Source organism: Rhamphochromis sp. 'chilingali', assembly GCF_963969265.1.
Source record: "Rhamphochromis sp. 'chilingali' genome assembly, chromosome: 15".
In the NCBI taxonomy this organism is placed as follows: Eukaryota; Metazoa; Chordata; class Actinopteri; order Cichliformes; family Cichlidae; genus Rhamphochromis; species Rhamphochromis sp. 'chilingali'.
Genome location: NC_137942.1, coordinates 20,836,858 through 20,857,016, shown reverse-complemented (window position 1 = coordinate 20,857,016; position 20,159 = coordinate 20,836,858). Strand labels below are relative to the sequence as shown.

General features: G+C 42.0%; 1 protein-coding gene across 20 annotated transcripts in view; it reads right to left on the bottom strand.

Moving 5' to 3' along the window:
* mapk8ip3 (mitogen-activated protein kinase 8 interacting protein 3) overlaps positions 1-20,159 on the bottom strand; it is a 32,815-nt gene that overhangs the window by 1,957 nt on the left and 10,699 nt on the right. For 2 of the 20 annotated variants that reach the window (XM_080904429.1, XM_080904444.1), the window contains 28 exons: positions 19,332-19,434; positions 18,351-18,579; positions 18,121-18,223; positions 17,791-17,909; positions 16,978-16,989; positions 16,446-16,463; positions 14,325-14,382; positions 13,941-14,093; positions 13,578-13,635; positions 12,702-12,853; positions 12,341-12,397; positions 12,081-12,251; positions 11,506-11,665; positions 10,152-10,202; positions 8,766-8,855; positions 7,303-7,455; positions 5,916-6,081; positions 5,570-5,767; positions 5,302-5,485; positions 5,027-5,146; positions 4,664-4,744; positions 4,475-4,542; positions 3,838-3,986; positions 3,542-3,713; positions 3,329-3,442; positions 1,889-1,927; positions 1,283-1,447; positions 787-933 (listed from right to left, as the gene is read on the bottom strand). In XM_080904429.1, the coding sequence (XP_080760555.1) occupies positions 787-933; positions 1,283-1,447; positions 1,889-1,927; positions 3,329-3,442; positions 3,542-3,713; positions 3,838-3,986; positions 4,475-4,542; positions 4,664-4,744; positions 5,027-5,146; positions 5,302-5,485; positions 5,570-5,767; positions 5,916-6,081; positions 7,303-7,455; positions 8,766-8,855; positions 10,152-10,202; positions 11,506-11,665; positions 12,081-12,251; positions 12,341-12,397; positions 12,702-12,853; positions 13,578-13,635; positions 13,941-14,093; positions 14,325-14,382; positions 16,446-16,463; positions 16,978-16,989; positions 17,791-17,909; positions 18,121-18,223; positions 18,351-18,579; positions 19,332-19,434 (3,290 nt within the window). The remainder of the gene's footprint in view (positions 1-786; positions 934-1,282; positions 1,448-1,888; positions 1,928-3,328; positions 3,443-3,541; positions 3,714-3,837; positions 3,987-4,474; positions 4,543-4,663; positions 4,745-5,026; positions 5,147-5,301; positions 5,486-5,569; positions 5,768-5,915; positions 6,082-7,302; positions 7,456-8,765; positions 8,856-10,151; positions 10,203-11,505; positions 11,666-12,080; positions 12,252-12,340; positions 12,398-12,701; positions 12,854-13,577; positions 13,636-13,940; positions 14,094-14,324; positions 14,383-16,445; positions 16,464-16,977; positions 16,990-17,790; positions 17,910-18,120; positions 18,224-18,350; positions 18,580-19,331; positions 19,435-20,159) is intronic. The other 18 variants (XM_080904431.1, XM_080904435.1, XM_080904440.1 and 15 more) reach the window with 15 other exon arrangements.

Sequence of the window (20,159 nt, the reverse complement as noted above, 5' to 3'; positions counted from 1 at the left end):
CATCATAATTTGATGTGATACTATTGTACTTTTCATGAGTCTAAATACACTCACGTTGCTCTTTCAGACAGCTAATCAGCTTTGCTGTTCAAGCAAAAACAAAGACCGTCTGCTGTTATTTACACTTAACCAACTTACCTGGATGCTGTGGTAAAGAAGCAGGCATGAGAAAGTACATAACTATGCTGGTGACATGGATTATAAAAGGCATGTCCTATTCCAGTAGGTTTCTTTAACCTTTAATTAACTAATTACTCATTACTTGCTAATGAACCATCCAAGTCCAAGACCATTACAGGACCAAACGGAAAAAGTTCCAACTTCTCAAATTAAAAAACCATGGCTGCTAGGGGTGAGTGGTTCAATCCAGGTATCAGAAACACAAGTACCAATGCTTTTATTGGTATTGGACCGATACTAGTGCCACAGGATCGATAATTTAGTTTGTGAAAATGGAAAAAAACATAAAACGTGTGTTTTGTTGTGTTAATTATTACTGTGGAAAGTAAAAACCACAGTGATTTATTAGCCCTCTCCTACATAAGCTGGCTTTAAAAGTTGTACCTTTATTAGTGTTGGGTACTTACCTTACAATATAAAGTGCCTTGAGGAAACTGTTGTTGTGATTTGGTGCTAAGTAAATAAAACTGAATTGAACTGAATAAGTTAAAAGTATGAATATCGGTATTAGTATCGGCAATACTGTATTTACTCGATATCAGATCGATACCAAAATATGCAGTATCGGATATACGCACTGGTTTCAGGACAGGTTTGAATGCTCACCTATGCGGAAGTCGATGTAACCCTCGCCTCCACTCAGCACCAACACGTTCTGAACACTCTGCGCCTCCGTCTCTGTGGGAGCGGTGGAGCCCTGTCCTTCTGATGGACTGTCCAACACACTGCCATTTAGGGTAGCCAGGACATTGCCTGTCACCAAAAGAAAAAGAAAAACAGGAAAGAAAGATGTTACTGAAAATGACATTTACGTATTGAAAGTGTCACTGATGACACCTTCACAAAGTAACAAAACACAATCTTTCTTTAACGTCAGATTAATATATCAGAAAGGTTTGGAAAGAAGCAGAGCTTAGATAATAAATAGTCACTAACATTTTGGGAGCGATGGAACAGTATTATCACAGATTTGTGATGTCTACATATGTGTCTTTTAACATTTAAGGCAAGACGTGTAAATTTAAACATGCCTATTAGTGCACAGTCCATTTAAAATTCAGAATTAAAGGGAGCAGAGATTCAGGCAGAGATTCAGGCCTACCCGGCACAGAGACGAAGAACTTGACAGCATCACGGTGTCCATGGAAACAGAGTTGGGCCTGTGCCATTGAGCAGTAGGGGATGAAGCTGCCGCTGCTCTTCTCAGAGCCATCGTCGCCGTACACATGGATCACCCCGCCAGAAGATGTAGGTGACACCTTATTGGCTGATAGAGAGAGCGTAAAGGGTAAGAGTACACGAGTAACACGTGTTTGTGAACAAATCACATTCGGTAGCATGACATCATCAAATAAAAATTAATTTTCCACAGATCAACTGAAAACAAAGGATTTTTGAAAAAAAAATCTCAGCTCGCTAAAAGACGCCCGCTGCATGCAATGGATTTGTTACGCATAAAAATAAACAAATCATAGACATGCAAAACAAATCCCAAGTAAAAAGCTGCTTTTAAAGTTCAGCAAACTGTGAAATCCTTGCACACAGTGTACCCTGTGACCTTCAGCTAAACTGTTGCACTGCTCAAAGAGCTGGACACGTACCCAGAACAAGCACATAGCAGACAAAGTTTAACAGCAAGTGACATGTTGTATCAGGAGACACGGAGGCTCGACCGGGTGAAAAGGAGGTTAGGAGCGCTCCCACTTACCCCTCAAACCCAGGAGCTGTCCTCGGTGAAGGACCACCGCTACGGGAGGCGGAGGAGAGTGGAGGGAGAGCGGGAGAAAGAGCACAGCAACAGTAACAGTTACGACGGAGAGTTTGTGAAAGGGGTGAAACCACAGAGGGAAGCAAAGAAAAACAGAAGGTGGAGAAAGTTGGGGAGCTGATGGGGAGAAGAAGAAGGAAACTAAAGAGACTGATAGAGAGTGCTGCGGTAGCGGAGAGTGTTTGTGTGGACAAATGAGCCAAATTCGGCCACCTAATGAATTTCCTTTACGGAGGACATTTGACAAGATTGGGTTCATGTTAAGTTTACTGTAGTCCTACCTGCTGAGCTTCAGATTCAGCACACATTCAGTTTGTTTGTCTTCGTTCACTGTCATCTAAATTTCATTTACACTCTTTTTTCCTCTGTCTTTTGCGTAACCTCTGTGCTGCTCCAGTCCTGCCTGTTTATTACAAAAAGAACTAGCTGAGACCAGAAACTGCATTTCCTCTAGGAGCCACTTACCACCAATCGTAGCAGCATGATTGAAAAGGACACAGATTGTGGAGCGCATGCAAGTCAGACTTTAGGAATTCTGCTACTTAAAATCATCATCTCACGAGGCTGTCCTTAACTTAAAACTTGCAAAATCAATTTCATTATAAAGTAAATAAAGTATATTTTGATGATTATGATCATGGTGTTATGTGTGATTGATTGGGAAGTGTCCCTTTCTAATGGATTATTGAACTCATGTCTGTGTGGTTCAGATCATTGCAGAGGTTTTGGTGAGTTAAAGTCCTAGTGTTTAATTATCCAGTATGGGTGTCTGTGTTACACCATGGGGAAGCTGATAAATTAGGACTCCATCACTTCAACCTCATCAGGTTAAAAAAAAAAAAAAAAAAAAAAACAACTTTAAAAGTTGAATTTTAAAAATGCAGTTTAAAAGCAGTGGGTGAGGTCACAGTGACTACATAAATATTTGATACTGCTTATAGCTGAGGGTGGAGCTGGTTTGCATGGAGATGCCTAACAAGTGCATTAAACATCTGCTTTGATAGCTTGGGCAGGGTTTCTTTGTAGTGAGTGTGGTTATTACCTCCCTTTGTGTTTATAATGGCTTGCTCCATGAGTAATATAAGTCAAGTTGTGCCCATTTGGTCAGTTTATAAGTTCTTCTTTTATTTTGTAAAGTGCTGTTGTGTTTTTGATTTACCTTTTAACATTTTGGAGGGTAAAATAAAGCCAACTTTATGAACTGTACACCTGTATCTGTATCCTTTGGGAGCCTGGTCCCGTGCATCAAATGTAACAAACATTTGCTGACAGGTTATCCAGATATTCTGCTGTGTAAACCACCTAAAACTTCAAGTATTTATGACAAATAATCACCTTTGATCCTTTAGGCACCAAAAAATAAAGAAAAAAGACTCATACTCTCTGTCAGTGGGATGGAGATGATGACACCGTTTCCAGTCCCGACCCAAAGACGATTTCCACCAATCAGAAGCGCTGTGATTCGCACAAAAGAGAATCCCAGCTTGCCGGTACCTACAAGACACAACCAGAGTGAGTGGGATGCTGCACAGATCACATGCAACTCCAAAAGTGAAACGTCACACTTCACAAAATAAACTAAGATAAACTCACCCAGCATCTTGCTGACGTATGGCTCTATGTCTACATCCTGGAGGTGCTGGTGCGTGTGCGCATGATAGAGACGCAAGGTTGAATCCAGTCGGATCGACACCCAGACTCCATCACCGATCCAGGCTAGCTGCCGTACCTGACTCTCCCTCCGAGGGTGGGCATCGAAGGACTTCTGCCAAACAGAAAGGATTTAGTGGTGTTTATTATATTATTACAACTAAAAACAACACGTTTGCAGGACTGAAGCTGCAGACGTTTCTTCAGCACAGCGATGCGACAGCGGGCTCGTGCCTCACCTCTATCTGCATGCTCTTTGGCTGAATGACGTGGATCTTGTTCTTGTAGCCGCACCACACTTTATCGTGGACGACGGCCATGCAGCGGATGGAGTGATGAGGTCGGCCGAGGTCCATGAGGTGGTAGTTGGACAAATCCCACTGGCCATCTGATGACAGAAACACACACATTAGCTAAATGTGTTTCTGTGAGTTTTTGCACATCTCTGCTTCATTAAATGAGGTAAATAAAGGGACTGTCCCTGTAACTGTCCTCTGGAAACACTTTGAATCACAGCCTGTTAGACAACTGATGAATCTCAGACAAGAGATTTCTCAAGACCTGAGCTGCCGAGCTAACCTAGCTAACAATAATACTGTGGGTTGAGGCTATTTATTTATATAAAATCAATATATGGAAGAATTAATACAAAGGTAAATAAACATACATATAAATGAAATCATCCCTACATTCCTTTCTAATGTGCATTTTTGTGCCTTTTGTGTCATATTACTGGAGTCATTTATCGACTGCTTTCTCTATCTTTGATTTTGACTGTGCACGCACATTGAACTGGTGGCAACGCTCCAATTCCACCTGCAACCATAACTTCCCCTAACAGACTAACGTCTGGTGTCTCTGTTAAAGTTCGATTACCCTCCGATCTGTGGAATATCGCGAGTGTCCCATCGGCGAGGGCAACCAGCACGCGGCCTTTCACATGCCTGCAATTACAAGGATGGAGATCACTGGACAAACTGAAACTCATAAAAATAAAATCCTCGACTCTGCTTAAAACTATATATAAAAATAAGAGATGCATTGATGTCTTTTTCTTCTTCTTACACCAGACTGAGCACTGAGTCTTTAAGTTTGATGGAGTGGAGACACTTCTTCCAGTTTCCCACAGCTGAGTGGACATAAAGCCTGGAAGGAAAAACAGAATCAGGTTACTCCCGAGCTCACAGAAACTATAAGATGCACAAGATTTATGTGTGTTTTAGCTGGAAGGCACAAGGATAAGGATAAAGTAACTGTAAAGCTGTTATGTTTATCAAAAAGCATCCATCAAATGTTGATTTAAGCTTTAACTTACTCTAGTTGACTCTAATGACTCTAATGACTCAGGGTTAAAAATGCTGAAAAACGCCATAAACTGCTGTGATAGTGGACACTGTGAGGCTTCAGCAGACGTTGTGAGTGACTCACCAGCCATTCTGGGCCCCGAGCCACATGGTGGGGGCCACGCTGGTGTAGTTTTTGGTCTCATCACCTCCATCCTCTGACTCTGGAGGGTGTGATGTTTCCTCCTTGGACTGGCCTGAGCTCCTGTGTGGAAAATTCAGAGTTTCAGGTTCCAAACAGGGAAGTTGATCCACTTTTGATGGCATGCTTACAGTAACTGTTTCCTTCCCTTGTCTGATAACGTGCTATTTAATTTATCCTAGACAATCCTGAGGACTTGTCAGACTTTGACCTCCTACCTATCAGAGGCATCTGCTGGACGAGGCTGAGGATCAGTGAAGACGTGCTCAGTAAACGGTCCCGGAGGTCCAGATCTCATTTCTGTGTTGCTGGCCGTTGACTCGGGAACTTCTGTGGCCTCCGTGGCTTCCTCGGCTGATTGGGCTGGGTGAATCTTCCCATTCATCGGTGGAGCAATGGGAGCTAAAGCAAAATGACACTATGACATCCACACCTCTCACTTTCCTTAAAAGTACATGAGTGAAGGAGTATCTATCATGCGCCCACCTTGTCCTTTGTCCATAATTGGCGTATCTGTGCGAGAGGAACAGTTGCTACGTGCAACGCTGCAGTTGGTGGCGCAGCCGACTAGAGTGATGCCGGCCAACATGCCCTCCACGCTGCCGGTGTCCTCTCCTCCCCCTGCTCCACCTTCACCTGGATCCAACACGATCTCTCCGGCTGGATAGTCGTTCTCGCTGGCAGCTGTGCACAGGCACACACCCACAGACAGACACACAGACGCACTTTAACATATGAAAATGCAAGAAACCCAACATTTACCGCAAAGCAACAAGAAGTTGAAGGCAGTCACATGTTCGAACATCTAACAAAGCAGCACTTCCACTCTCACCTGGCACGCTGGAGATGCAGAGTACATGGGCATTGCAGACATTGAACTGGTCAACCAGTGAGCCGGGCTGGTTGGCATCGATGATGACCACCTTGCTGGCAGAGTGGGTGCTGGTGAGGATCCACACTCGACTGCTCATTGTGTCTGTTTCCTGGAGCTCCTTTGACTGAGGGAGCAAAGGAAAGAGGAGACAAAGATGACAAAGAGAAAGAGCACAGATGTCTTTAAATGATCACTGCTCCCTGATTATTGTGGAAAACGTGACGAGGAAATCTCACAGAAGTGAGATGTGGATAATGTGGACCTGCTGTTGTTAAACTACGTCTCAATACCTGACAACAAAAATGGCATCTTAGACACTTTCCTTCTCTACTCTGCACATTAGATAAACATGGAAAACCCAGCAGAAAATATCACTTCATTGCCGACCAGCTGCATTACACATTTTCCTAGAGTAGCAACATGAAACAACAAGCTCTGGTTTAACTCTCGTAAAGACGACATGTGACGACCGCCCCTGGACCCTTAATGATAATTAGAACAGATTTGGATTCTTCAAATACAGCAGAGATGAAATATGATAGAAATCACTCAGTTACACCAAGTAGGTGTTCAAAGGGGGAAAGTCCTCTCCACCCCGAAGAGGAGGTGTGGCTTGTTTCCAAACAGCAGCACATGTGCCCATTGTCTCAGTGCTCTAAGAAGCCCTTAGGACAGGGATGTGAGTCGCATACACCACCCTTTTTTTAACTTATTGTAAAAAACACAAATATTTCTATAGCATGCGGTGAAAAAATAGGAACTTTTCTGTCATTTAACTGTTTTTGTATTACTTAAGTACTTATGGTCTCAGGTCTGTATCAGTAGAAAAAGATGTAAAACAGTTAAAAGACCCAAGTTAAATAGTTTTCCACATTTTCCAAAGCTGAGCAGTGGGCCAGATCTGAGGCTTTGAGATGCTTTTATTTCTTTTTGTTTCATAATCGATGGGTCAGTAAAGGAAGCACCGAAGCACCATTCATTAGTATTTGGATAACTCCGCCTGCTCCTACAATGGCTCCTGGACAGATCTTCACTTAATCCTTCTAAGCAGAATTAAATTTGCACACAGCCATGACTCGTGTATGCTATCTAGAATCGTTTTGAGCCGTTAAATGCATCTAAAGATTTTTTTTTAGACAAGAAGACAGGAAACGTGGCGAAAGACATCCAGTAAATGGCCTCACTGCACATTTGCACCCTTGTCTACTCGGTGAGTGAAACCAGCACCAGCAGAAGTATTTTTAGACATACTCTAAACGACTGAGGATAATTCTTGCACATATTAACTTATAGTGTTCTGCGTTAGCCAACATGAATGCCTGTTTTGAAAGCGAGCTGTAATCACCTTCCTCTTCTCGGGAGACGTGTGGTTCTTCTTCTTATCAGCTCCGTCCTCCTCAGCGTGCAGAGGGTCGGTGCTGCACGCTGGTGCTTTCTCTGATGTCTCCTGGCTGCTGACTCTCCATCCTGTCAAATCCACTCCTGCTGCACACCACAGCTACACACATGTGCACACACAGACACACAGGCATAATAAATACATATATACATATTATATTAATATATGTGTTTTCTAAAAGCAAGCAGATGCCTGCAATAGTGACCTTTTTAAAAATGATTTGGAGGCTTAATGTGGCTCCCGGTGCAAGAGTCATAATTTGGGTCTTATAATGTCGCCTTCAGATAGAATAATTATTTATAGCTAAATAACAGAGTTTAGCACAGAGACATTCAGCTCAAGTGCTTTATGATGACTCTGTGAGTGTGGGCTGATCATATTTGATTAGCAGTGACTGAACACCAGCTGTCACCAGATCCTCATGAAAATGTCGCTTGCAGTGAGATAGCAGAAAAGAAACACAAACAAATGTTTTCAGGGCAAAATAATCTGTATAGTCATGTGACTTTGGGTCATGAGCCAGGCTTTTGAGTGATGTGGAGTTCATGATGTGTTCTTTTGAGTCTTAGATGTCTATTATGTACAATATTATTTCCTAGTTCTGTTATATTCTTTCTTAGTTCTCGGTTCTTCCTTAGATGATGTCTGTTTAATGCTCATATGTCCTATTCTGAGTGTCAGTGTTTATGTTTCCTGTTTAGTTTTGCTAGTCTCTCATCTCCTTAGTTAGATTCTGTTCACCTGTGTTTTATTTCCCCCCGGCTGTTTCCGCTCTCTCTTTTACCTCGTGTGTATTTAAGTCCTCAGTTTTCCTCAGCTCCTTGTCGTGTCCTCCACCATAGCTGTGTGTCTCTCTGCCTTCTGTTCAACTCAAATACTTACCTAGTTTCTGAAGTTTTTTGTTATTCCTCTGAATGATCAGCATTAAAGGTTGATTTTAAGTTCACATTATGTCTCTGGAGTCCACTTTCTGCTTTTGCACAGCTAGACTTTGACATTTGAAGTTTTTTTCCCCCCAGTATTGATCATTACAAACGGTTAATTACGGGATACAACATGTCTCGAGATCTCCTTTACTGAAAAGTCTATTCTTGGTTTGTGTGACCTGTGTGCTTCATGGGCAAGTCACTAGAAAATAACTTTCCCCAAGAATGCCATCAACCTCCAGCAACCAACAATCATTGTTCCTTTACAAATGGTTGCCAGATGGTCACAGAGCAGTCTCAGGGCCCGTGTGACTGGGGTCTTATTCACCATGGTTGCCATATGTCCGAAATGGCAGGCAAGTTAATGTCACATGGTTAGTGGTAATAATTCTACAAAACCTAAACAAAAAGACATTTAACGACAGATCTGAGGTGTTTTTGTTTTTTCACAGAAAACCCTCATCCCTCCTGATTTTCTCCCACCTTCCTGTTGGGATCCTTCTCCACCAGAGGGCGACAGTAAACTGGGACGGGGACATTCTTCATGCGGTTATCCTCTTTCTCGTTGGTTGTCTAAAAGCACAGGTGGGAATTTGTCAGCAGAAAAGCAAAAGCAGTGAATTATCATCTGGTCTCCAGTTTTACTGGACACTGAAGAAAATGAAAACATTCCCAGTATGTGAATGTGCTGTAAACAGCACATACACAGCAAGCATTAAAGGAAAACTCCACTGCTTCTCTCCTATCTGCAACCCTGTAAAGCCTGAACCATGAAATAATTGCCAGACAATTTACATTTTTTAAAAATGGGAGGTTTTTTTAACCTATAGAATTTTTTTTAAAAGATATGAAATATCAGTTTGCATACATGACTTTTAAGTTGTATAAATCTTGCTACATCTGGCATTTTTGTGCAATTTATTTCTCAAAGTTTGTTAAAAAAAATCACAATGATGATGTAGATGTCTAAAAAATCTAATGTATAAAATAAAACACTTGGCATTACAGGGGGCTAACACAATCTCAACTCCTTTTTCAGTTCCCTGTTTTTCCCAGGATGCCGCAGGGCTGTCCCCAGAGAGCGTGTGCATTATGCATGAGGTGAGACACATAATTTTAGGGTAAAAGCATTTTACCACTTAGTTAAAGCACCTTTATAAGGAGGTGAAATGACTGGCACAGTAAATATACACAGGTGCAAAACAGTGCAGCTCTCTAACCGAAGTATAATCTTTACACGGCTGCTAACATTTGTAGCTCTACTTGAAAAATCGTAATATATTGATAGAATTCTGTTAGCAAAAGGAGTAAAATGAGACATCTAAACATCTCGGGTTGACAAAACTCTGCCTAATGACTTGGTGACTGTGAGTATTTTTCCAAGTGGATTTTTCCTTTAAGATATTGAGATAATGCACAGGAGTAACATCCATATGTTAAGTAGGGCAGGTTGAGACAGACAGAGGTTAGAGGTTAAAAGGTTGCAACACCACTAGCAGAGGGAGAGGAGATCAGATGGAATAAACTCCACAGGAAGGCCTTCATCAAAGAGCAAGGTGTGTAACACATGTATGTTTTCGAAATACAGCCTTTTCTGATTTGCATCATGCTGAAAAACAAAACTATTCATGCATTTCCAGAGGAACAGTGAATGTACTGTACAGTGGCAACCTTTTCCTCACAGAATAGTCTTTTTGTTAAAAGCCTTCACTTGAAGTGCTCAAAATAAAAGTCTTCCTTAAGCATCTGCACGTCTTTCCTCTGCTATTAGCTGTCCGCTGCTGTCTAGGGGTCAGAGCTTTGGTTGGAAGGTTAAAAGGGAGAGGGAGCCATAAAGGCGCATGCTGGCACTCTGTCGGTCTCACTTGCCTGCTGCCTCTTCAGCGGGCTGTCCTGAGCGCTGTCCGTCTGACCACCAGTCTGTGGGAGACCAGAGTTAGAGCCACCTGCCTACCAGCACCTTCTGCACTCTGGCCTTCAAGCTGCACAGAGCCAACCTTAAAGTCCGCTGGCCGAAATTGAAAGCACGCTTCCATGCTGCGAGCTTAAAATCAAACACTGAGGGTTGTCGGCTCGTCTCCGTGCTGATCAGTTTTAAAATCAGCAAACCTCATAAAAGCCAGAACCCAGAATAAACGGATTCCTCTAACAATTATGTATATCCTGATACTCTCACTGGCCACTTTATTAGGTACACCTGTTTCCACATGGCGGGATCTTTGTACATTTATGCATTTAGACAGACGAGCTGATCTGAGTGTTTCACAAATTGATGATCTACTGGGATTTTCCCACACAACCAACTCTAAGGTTTACAGAGTGTGGCCCTAAAAAGAGGAAATATCCAGTGATCAGATATTTTTCCATCATGTCAGTAAACAGGAAGTTTGTTAGCTAGTTCAGAGTCAGTCATGCTGTCCAGCATGTCAAGCAAATGCTCACTAAAGTACCAAATGCGTTTAAACCACAGCTGAAAATATTTCCAACCGTCTCGTTTACTTCTGTTGGGTAACTTTAAACAGCTCTGCATGCATTAGCAGACAAACTTCAAAAAGACCACATGTTCTCACTGGCTTTTGCGTACTTTTATTTCCTGTTTATACAAATGCCCCGCAGGGCCAACTAGTGATAATTTCACTTTGAAGCTTGGGTAAGCAAATTTAAAATCACTGAATGAAATCTTCTCTCACTGACAGTGTGCTGCAGAATAATGCTCAATGCCCTCAACTTTCACATATAAGAATTAGCATTAAAAAAAGAGGCATGTATAGTTTTAAATAAGATCCAGTAGCTGTTCAAAGGTTCAGAAATGACTTCATAGACTGTCTTGATGCATGCTCAGTCATCAGTCATCCAGGTAAGGATCCCAGAAAGTTGATTCTGTTCACACATCCAAGTGACAAAACGTTTCTCCGACTAAAGACGCTGCGTCCAGATGAACAGAATCAAACTTCTGGGACTTTGAATATTGGTTTTACTGAACTTTTAGTAGCAAACGTAATTGAGAACTACTAAGAAATTCATTCAAACCCAAGTAATTGGCACTCTCATTTAATATGGAGATAATGTGGAACCTGGAGTTTTTCACAACTTTACAAAAGATTTTTAAAAATTATTTTGAACGCACTTAAGTATTCACCCTCTTGCCAGTCAATGCTTTGTTAAAATCTTATGTTTCTCCTTATGTGTGTTTTCTTGTTCGCACAGGCAGCACTCTGGGTACCTGTTTGAATCGAGATGGCACGCTCCAGCCGCAGGTCTGCATGATGCCGTCATCACGGCGCACGTGCTCACGAACCTGCCGGTACTGTTCACGGCGTTGCTCTCGGCGGGCCAACATCGCCGAGTCACTGAGGAGAGACGCAACACCGTTACTGGCCAGTCTGGAAGAAGCGGGAGGCAGGGAAGGGAAGAGAAGAAAAAAGCGAAGCGTTAGCAGCCTGGCCAGCCAGCAGCAGGAGACAAAGAGAAGAGAGATGAAGAAGAGAAGGCAAGTAAAAGCAAGTGCAATAACTACCGCCAAGCAATCTTCTAAAATGACTAAAAGTAACGTGCAGTTTAGTGTTTTAAGACATAAAAGAAGAAAATTGGAGGCCTCTGTGTCTGTGTGATTGGGAGGTTGGTGTTTTTGTGGCTTTTGTGTCTTTACCAGACAAACATTTGTGGTCAAAAAACTGCGTTTAAGGGGAAATAAAAGAGGTCTGAGTGGCCACAAGCGAGCGAGCAGCGAGCTGTTTAGCAGACAAGTGTGGGGGTTTAGAGTGATGCGTGATGTGGGGAAGTTCAGCCGCCGCTCACTCTTCAGGGAAGAACTCCAGGGTACGGTTGGAGGTGGAGATCTGACACATGGTGTGGCTGCGTCTCTGAGGGAAACCGGCCGGTGAGGGAGATTTGTAATGGATGTTGACGTTGCAGAACGGCCGCTTGACGGGCGGCGGGCTGGATGATGAGCTGAAGAGACGTGCGAAGCTAGAAGATGGACAGAAAGAGAAATTTGCTTAGGATATTTCTTTTTCTTTTATATCACTATAGAAAGCTGATTAAAAGCAGAATCTCACAATTGCCAGATGGTAGACTTCTTCTTCTCTTGGATGGGAGGATTCTCACGGGATGCTCTGAGGGGGAAAGAGAGATGAAATTAAAATAATAAGACTACTTATAAAAGTTATTTATAGTACTATAATATAACACTTTTAACATTATAAATAGGGCACATGAAGTGAAAACAACTGGAAAGTATAAGAAAATGACAAAAATTGAATAAAAACAGTTAAAAATGCCATAAAAAATATGATGCCACTCAGAAAAACCACCTCAGAACAACAAGATACTGACACAGAATATGGGTTCACATTTAAGGAAAACTCTGTGTTGACTTTAAGCCCAGAAGCATTTCACTTCCTGTTCTCTCAAGTCTACCTGATCATCTCTGTCCACCGTACGGCCTCCTGCAGCTCCATCAGTCTCTCTTTGTACTGGTTTCTCTCCATCAGCACCCGGGCCATCTCCATCCGGGTAAATCGCCGCCGCTGGGTCATTGTCATGTCGCCGTCTTGCATCGGCGATGAAAACTGGTCACATGAAAGAACAGAGACCTGGTGTTAATTTGGAAATCCCTCTCTACATCAGCCTAAAACTAGCCTGTGGCATATGCATGCACTGGCCACTTTATTAGGTACACCCAATCAACTGGTTGTTAACACAAATATCTATTCAACCAATCGCGTTGCTGTATTTGAGAAAGCGGTGATCTACTGGGATTTTCTCACATGATCATCTCCAAGTTTTACAGAGAATGGTCCAAAAAAGAGAAGGTGATAGGAACAGTACTTCAAAAAGTGCTTGTATATATGGGCGAATGAGGATTGTTGTACAGAGTACTCGAGTAGAGCAGAAAAGCCTACGTGTGCTACTATTGGAAAAACTTTGACTGGTCCACTGTGTCAATTTGTCCTGAAACATTTGGATGGTGGGGTTAGAATTTGGTGTAAACAACATGAAAGCATGGATCCATCCTGGGTAACGCTGGTGCTGGTGGTGCAGCCGACAAATCTGCAGCAACTGTGTGATGTTGTCACTTCAATATGGAGCAAAATCTCTAAGGAATGTTTCCAGCACTTTGGTGAATCTGTGCCACAAAGTAATGAGACAGATCTGAGAGGATAAGATGTCCAAACCAATACTAGACATTTCAGTCTGAAAGCTAACTGAAGACTTTCTATTCTGCTTCTCATATTTGTATAGAGACATGAACGCATCAGTAGTTCAGCCTGAGGCAGGCACAGTTCTACTCACATCATCACCAACTTCATCCTTGGAGTCCCGAGAAGCCCCCAGAGCCTCTGCTCGCAACCTGCAGCCAACAAACAAAAACACAGATTACATACTCCTCCAAAGCAACTACTAAACAATAACATTTGAACTCAATAAAGTGCTAAAGATGCTTATTAGCTAACAGAAATAGAACAGTTAGATGTCGGCATGTCTCATTAAGATCATTTTAATCATTTATGTTGCTGCGGGTTGATTTGATTGTTTTACTGATGATCTTAAAGGTGGGTGTCATGTGAAAAAACCTATTAAAGTCTAAATTACACAAAAGCAAGCACAGCATCCTGCGTCTGTGCAAGGACTCAAACATTCGTTGCTATTTTTTACCTCTTGAGTTCTTCTTCGAGTTCCTTGATTCTGGCATCCACCTTGTTCTTTGACTGTCTCACCGCCTCCAGCTCCTCCCTCAGTACCTCCCTCTCCCCCGACAGCTCGTCCACTTTGGCAATAAGGTCATTTTTGACAATATTTAGAGCATTTCTGCCAAGCAAAGGACAGAAAGGGGATATAGTGGGAAACTACCAGCTGCAATTTCACATTCACATGTAGGGTTTTGGTCTAAGAACATGTTGTATAAGAAAACAGGAGGTAACCATGATCAAGTGTCTCAATACTAAAAACAAATCTTTCAGCGTTTCCTTTGAATGAAATGCAGAAAGGGTGTGACGTTAGCATCATCAGGCGCATATTAGGCTTCACCGAGTCTCTTACTTGGTCTGTAAGAGCTGTTTGTTCTCTGCCAGCATGTTCTCCCACTCCTTGCTCATCCCTGAAACAATCACATTCACATCACTGTTACTCCCCCACAACAAAAATCATAATTTATTTATAAGCCGATCTATTCAATCGACTGATTGATGAGAAAACCATTTATGTGTTAACGCTGCTTTCAAGGCAAACCAAAGTAAGTGTGGGACAAAGGATGAGTTTTCATATAAGAGGTTTAATAAGTTATTAATGATTGAAGTTCTACTATTCACAACAAGGAGAAGTCAAGCTAACAAAGGACTTATCTGTAAAATGTTGGAAACATACTGAGAAATCTTAAAAATAACTCATTGCTCTTATCATTTATGTCTTGAATGTAGACAGAGTAAAGTAGGTTATTTTCACCTTAAACACAAAATCCAAACTAGTTGCAAAATTTTTAAAATTCAGGGTTCATCTTTTAATGATTATAGTATTAGCGTTATCATGCATAAACATGTCATCGTGTTGAAAATTCAATTCTATTTATCGACGTTATTGCCCAAACTGAACTGAAACCCCCCCCCCCCCCCCCCCCCCAAAAAAAAAACCCAAACATGGAAGCAAAAGCAAAAGCAAAGCTCACATCGACTCAGAGAAACTCTGAGACATGAGAACGCATCAAAAACAAGCAAAACAAAAACGCCAATGGGTCTTTATAGGTGTTACATTTAGTGGATTATATTATACGCTGGATTAAAAGTGTAAGTTTATGTTGTGGTGTGTGATGTCACTGCAGGGATGGAAAAATAACTCCTCAGTATCAGGATGTCATGTTTTAACACTTCTGACAGCAAATTTAAAATGAGCTCAAATTAATTAAAGAATTTCATCCTGAAGAAATAAAAAGAAAGTTTTCACATCATTCGATGCAGACCTGTGAAAAAACTAAGCAGACCCCATGATTCAGTAGAAAAACCTTTAACAGCAATAACTTGAATTAATTGGTTTCTGTATGACAGTCTGGCCTACTCTTTTTTACAATGTTGCTTCAGGTCATCGAAATTTGTGAGCATTTGTTTATGCACAGCTCTCTTATGGTCCCACCACAGCATTTCAGTCAAAACCTTGAGTCTGGACTGGACTGGTTCATTGCAACACCTTCATTCTTTACTTTTTCAGCCATTCTGTTATAGATTTGCTGCTGCGCTTGGAATCACTGTGCCATGACCCAGTTTGAGCCGTCTGACAGATGCTTCACACTTGACTGTAGAATATTTTGGTTGACTCAATGACTTTAAAGGTGTCCAGGCTGAGAAACAAGCCCAAAACATCACCCCTCCACCACCGTGCTTGACAGCTGGTATGAGTTGTTGGTGCTGTGCAATATGAGAAAGTATCTCCATACTTGTTCAGTCTTTTTCTAATTGTACTGTCATTATCAGTAACATTTAACATGCCTATAGACGCCTATAGAATTTCCTGAGACATTCACTCATGGGAAGATTGGCATCTGTCTTGAATGTTTTCATCTTTCTCACTGTAGAATTAAGTTGTTTGGAAATGACCTTTTAACCTTTCCCAGATTGTTGGGCATCAACATTTACTTCTCGAAGATCATCGCTGATGTCTTTCCTCCTTAGCGTTCCTCCAGACCAGCAAACTGCCAAAACCTCTGCTTTGATGGAGGTGCTCACATTCGCCGATGGTCAGTTAGTCAAGTGCATTTGCTTGGCAGCTACTGACCCTCTTAATTCCCACTGAATCACAGGGTGATTGAATCACATAGTTCTTGAACTGCACACAGTCATATGAAAACTTTCTTTATCACATGACTGCTTTTGAGCTCATGCATTTCTTAATTTGTTATCATTGCCTGACTCTCTTTTGTTATTATATCTTCCACTATATATACATTTAGTATTTGTTTGAATAAGAGCTCTGCAACATCTCTTTAACACTGGATTATTTTAATGTTCTATAATGTCCGAAAGATTTACTGCAATTACCGAAGGATGATAACATTTCAGGCATATGAGGAATAAAAAAAATGACAGAAAATATAAATAAGAAGCCACATAACATAAACAAACAGAGGGATGTGAAAGCTAAAGCAAATGTGAGCACAGGCATGGGGCGCCTTACCTAAGAAATCATCAGGGACTGGAAGCAAAACAAGGAGAGAAGAAAAGGAGACGAGAGAAAAGAGGAAAGGGTGAAGATTAGAGATGGAAAAAAGAAAAGGAAGAACGGGAAGAGAGGAGAGAAGACGCTGATAAGCATTTATTGATTTGGTTTTTAGGCATGGCTACAGAACCAAAGGACAATCTGACCTTTATATCATCAAATCTATTAGAAAGACCCACTGAAAGGACCCACCACTGAAATCCTCACTGAAAATTAAACAGGGATGGCTTCTAGTAATAAAATATTATAAAAATAAAAAATTAACTGCTACTTCACCGCTACCTCAAAGGACTGGAACTAAACCACTGCACTGCTTGCTAATTGACACTTGTCATCTACTAGCATAGCATCACAATAACTCCAAAGTTACTTTGTTATCAATTATATCCACTGATTAGCATCTACTTTTAAAAGTGGATTTTGGAAAGTAGAGAGGAGTTGAGAGAGTTAAGAGAAAACAATACCAACCAACGTGTGTTCAGATACACACCTGAGAACTCGCCTATGGGTGTCACCGGCAGAAGCACATAAAAGGGGAAAAAAGGAAATGGGTGAGAGGTTAACAGATGGACAAGGAGACGGGGTCAGAGTGCGCTTCCTGCTTCTGTAACATAAAACTCAGGGATAGTGAGTCAATACTGATACACAAAATCTCCCAGAATCTCCCAGTGTGAATAAGCCCAAAATGGGGTGTGTGCGATAGTGGGCATCTAAACTGAGTAATGTGAACATAAGTGACAAAAACATCTGTTCAAATCTGCTCCATTTACTGTTCCTCTGCCCCTAAAACTGCTGTAAAAACAAGAGCAAAGTATAACAAAGACAAACAATGAAAGAAAAAGTGCATGGATGTGTGAGATTGTGTGTTTTTTAGGATGACTGTGTGGTGATGCAGACGTGCGCTGCAGCGCCCCATGCAAGACAAAGAATGTAAAGTTAGTGCAGCGGCAGATTCGCACAGCCTCGCATGGAGCTCGGAGCCTGCAGTGCAAAGAAAATACAAATGCTGGCTCTGTGTAACACGCGCACACAGCACATGCATCTGCCCTTATTTTCTCTATTTAGAGTGCAATAACATGGCATATTGGCCTGTTAGCTTATAGTAAAAGTCACCCTGGGAGGACGAGGTAAAGATGGCGCTTTTATTTGTTTTCAAGTATCTCCTCTGAAGTAAATCATGTGCTGCTGACCAGCATTGCACTTTCATGGGAAAATGATTTATCTTTCAGGCTTTGGGGCTCTTGGATTAGGGTGTCAATAATGAGTACATCAAAACATACTGAAACCAGAATCCTGTTCTTACCCAGCAGCTCAGCACCTGCATCCACATCCCCAATGATGTCCGACTTGGCGTCTTTGATCTCGTGGTAGAGAGAGTCTGTGTTGATGCCGAAGGCCTCGTTAACTATGCCCTGGGAGGGGCTGAAACACATGAAAACACATTTATTTTTCATATATTTATTTATTTAATAAATATATAATATAATGCTGTTGACATGCAGGACTAATCCATCAAAGCTCTGACCACCTAAAGGATTTCTAGACCTGTTTCTGTCTTTGTTTTGACAGGAAAACATGGATGTTGATATCCTTTTACACTGTGTGCTTAAAGCAGCTACACTGTTGCTTGTACCTGTTTCCTCCTCCATAAATACGGGGGTCCAGACACATATCCAGCTCTGGTGTAGAATCGATGAGCTCCTGAAACTCCGACCACTCGTCGCTGCTTCCCATACCTGGAAGAGCAGAGTACCGAGTGTGGCTGTCTGAACGTTTTGTGAGCAACTCTGCAATCTACTGACATTTTATGCAGCGTAACTTCAAACCTCTGAAGTGAGGACACGCTCAGTGACATCCTCTTACCGATGCTGACATTCCTGGTTTCCTGGGAAACCTGCACCTCCATATTCCGGCTGAGACGCTTAGCGCTTTTCCTGCGGTTTCCAGGCCGCGTGACGTCAAAGTCGTGCCCGTGGAAGCTCTCGTTGATGGGGGTGACTGTGGCGGACGGGACAGAGGAGGTGGGTGTGTTGGACTTACTTCCTGTGCTGCTGGGTGTGGCCGCCACCGAGTCCGACTCTGATCCGTCCTCCTTGGTGAGACACAAATGACATTATATGAGCATCGTGCAATGAAAGAAGGCCGGGGATGTCTCTTACTTTGCTCACTGATTGTAAAGTTGGGAATTTTCTGCTGTTTTATTTTGGGAATGGGTTTAAACATTTATCTTAGATAACAAATAGGTAAAGTGACGGGGCTAAATATGTAAGGCAAAACACATTAGACTCTTGTGGATAAAAAAAATTATGCTGAGTCATTTAAATTGTATTGAGTATATTAAAATTCTAAATTGTGTGTTTCAGACTGAGTTCAAGGAAATGGGGTTTCCTTGGATAACATATGAAGCACTGTATGCTGTCAGTTTATATGAACATTAATAAACATGAGCTTAAACTTTGCGTAAAAGCGTAAACTAAAACACGACACAAAAAGCAGCTTCACAACGCCACAGTAAAATAAGGACACAAGAAAAAACTGCATGAAGCCAAAAACAAACATCTAACGGCGGTCCCTGCTTGCTTGGGTCAACATATCGTTTATACCTAACTAATTAGATTAAAAAACAACAACTGAGATTTCCAATGCAAAATTAATTTCCTCAAAAGTGACACAAGCAGGCGTGGGAGGGGAGGTGGTCCGTGTGGGTGTGGCCGGCAGCAGTAATGCCAGCCTCTCCCCCTTTCCACTCCCCAGGCTGCTGTTATGGCCGAGGGAGGAGGACAGGGCCATTTTCTGTCCCACCTGGTAGGCAGAGCTGAAGGTAGAGTGGCCGAGCTCGCTGACCTGCCAGATGTCTTTCCCGGGAATCATCCTAGCCCCCCCGAGTCCCCCACGTACCATGCCATCAGGGTACAGGCTCAACGATGGTGGGCGCTCTGCTTTGCTGCTGGAGGAGGAGACACAGAGGTGGTGGAGATTAGGTGAGACTGCCTCTTGGTTATTTCAGTGTATCATATTCAGTGCCCTTCCCCCCCGGGGTGCTGGAGCTCACTCTGGCAGGCATATAATGCAAAGCAAAACCAGTTTTTTAAGTCTGTGCCTGGGTTAAACTATAGCCCAAGAATGTCAAACTCACTTTACACCGTGGCCACATGCAATTCACTTTGATCATACTATTGAAAACTCAACCCTTTGTCAATTTAAAGCCTTTTTACTGCACCTTTAAAAATCCAGAGATATCTTAAATATAGGAAAAAGAAGTGCACTTCAACAGTTCAATTCAGTTTTTCTACAGGATGAAATGCTAAAATGCCTAAACATAAATGCTTTTCTATCATTAACATTGAAAAAAACAAAAAACTAGTGCTGTCAAGGTTAATCTCTTTAAAATGGCGTTAACGCCATGGCTGCATTAACGCGGCAAATCTCCGTTAACGAGTTACCGCGGATCGCCCCGTGCATGGGGCTGGACAGCGTCAACGCATTAACAAGCTAACCGCGCTAACACGTTTCTGTCTTTTAATAGCTTAACTCTTACTTGTCTGCTTTAGAATAGTATGAATGGCATTTGGGGAGGTCTTTATCAGTAGGAAAAGCCCTACAAAAAGCTCTATGAATGTATAGTTAGTCCAAAATCTTTCCCCCCTCCACAGTTTGTATCCAATGGGCCAG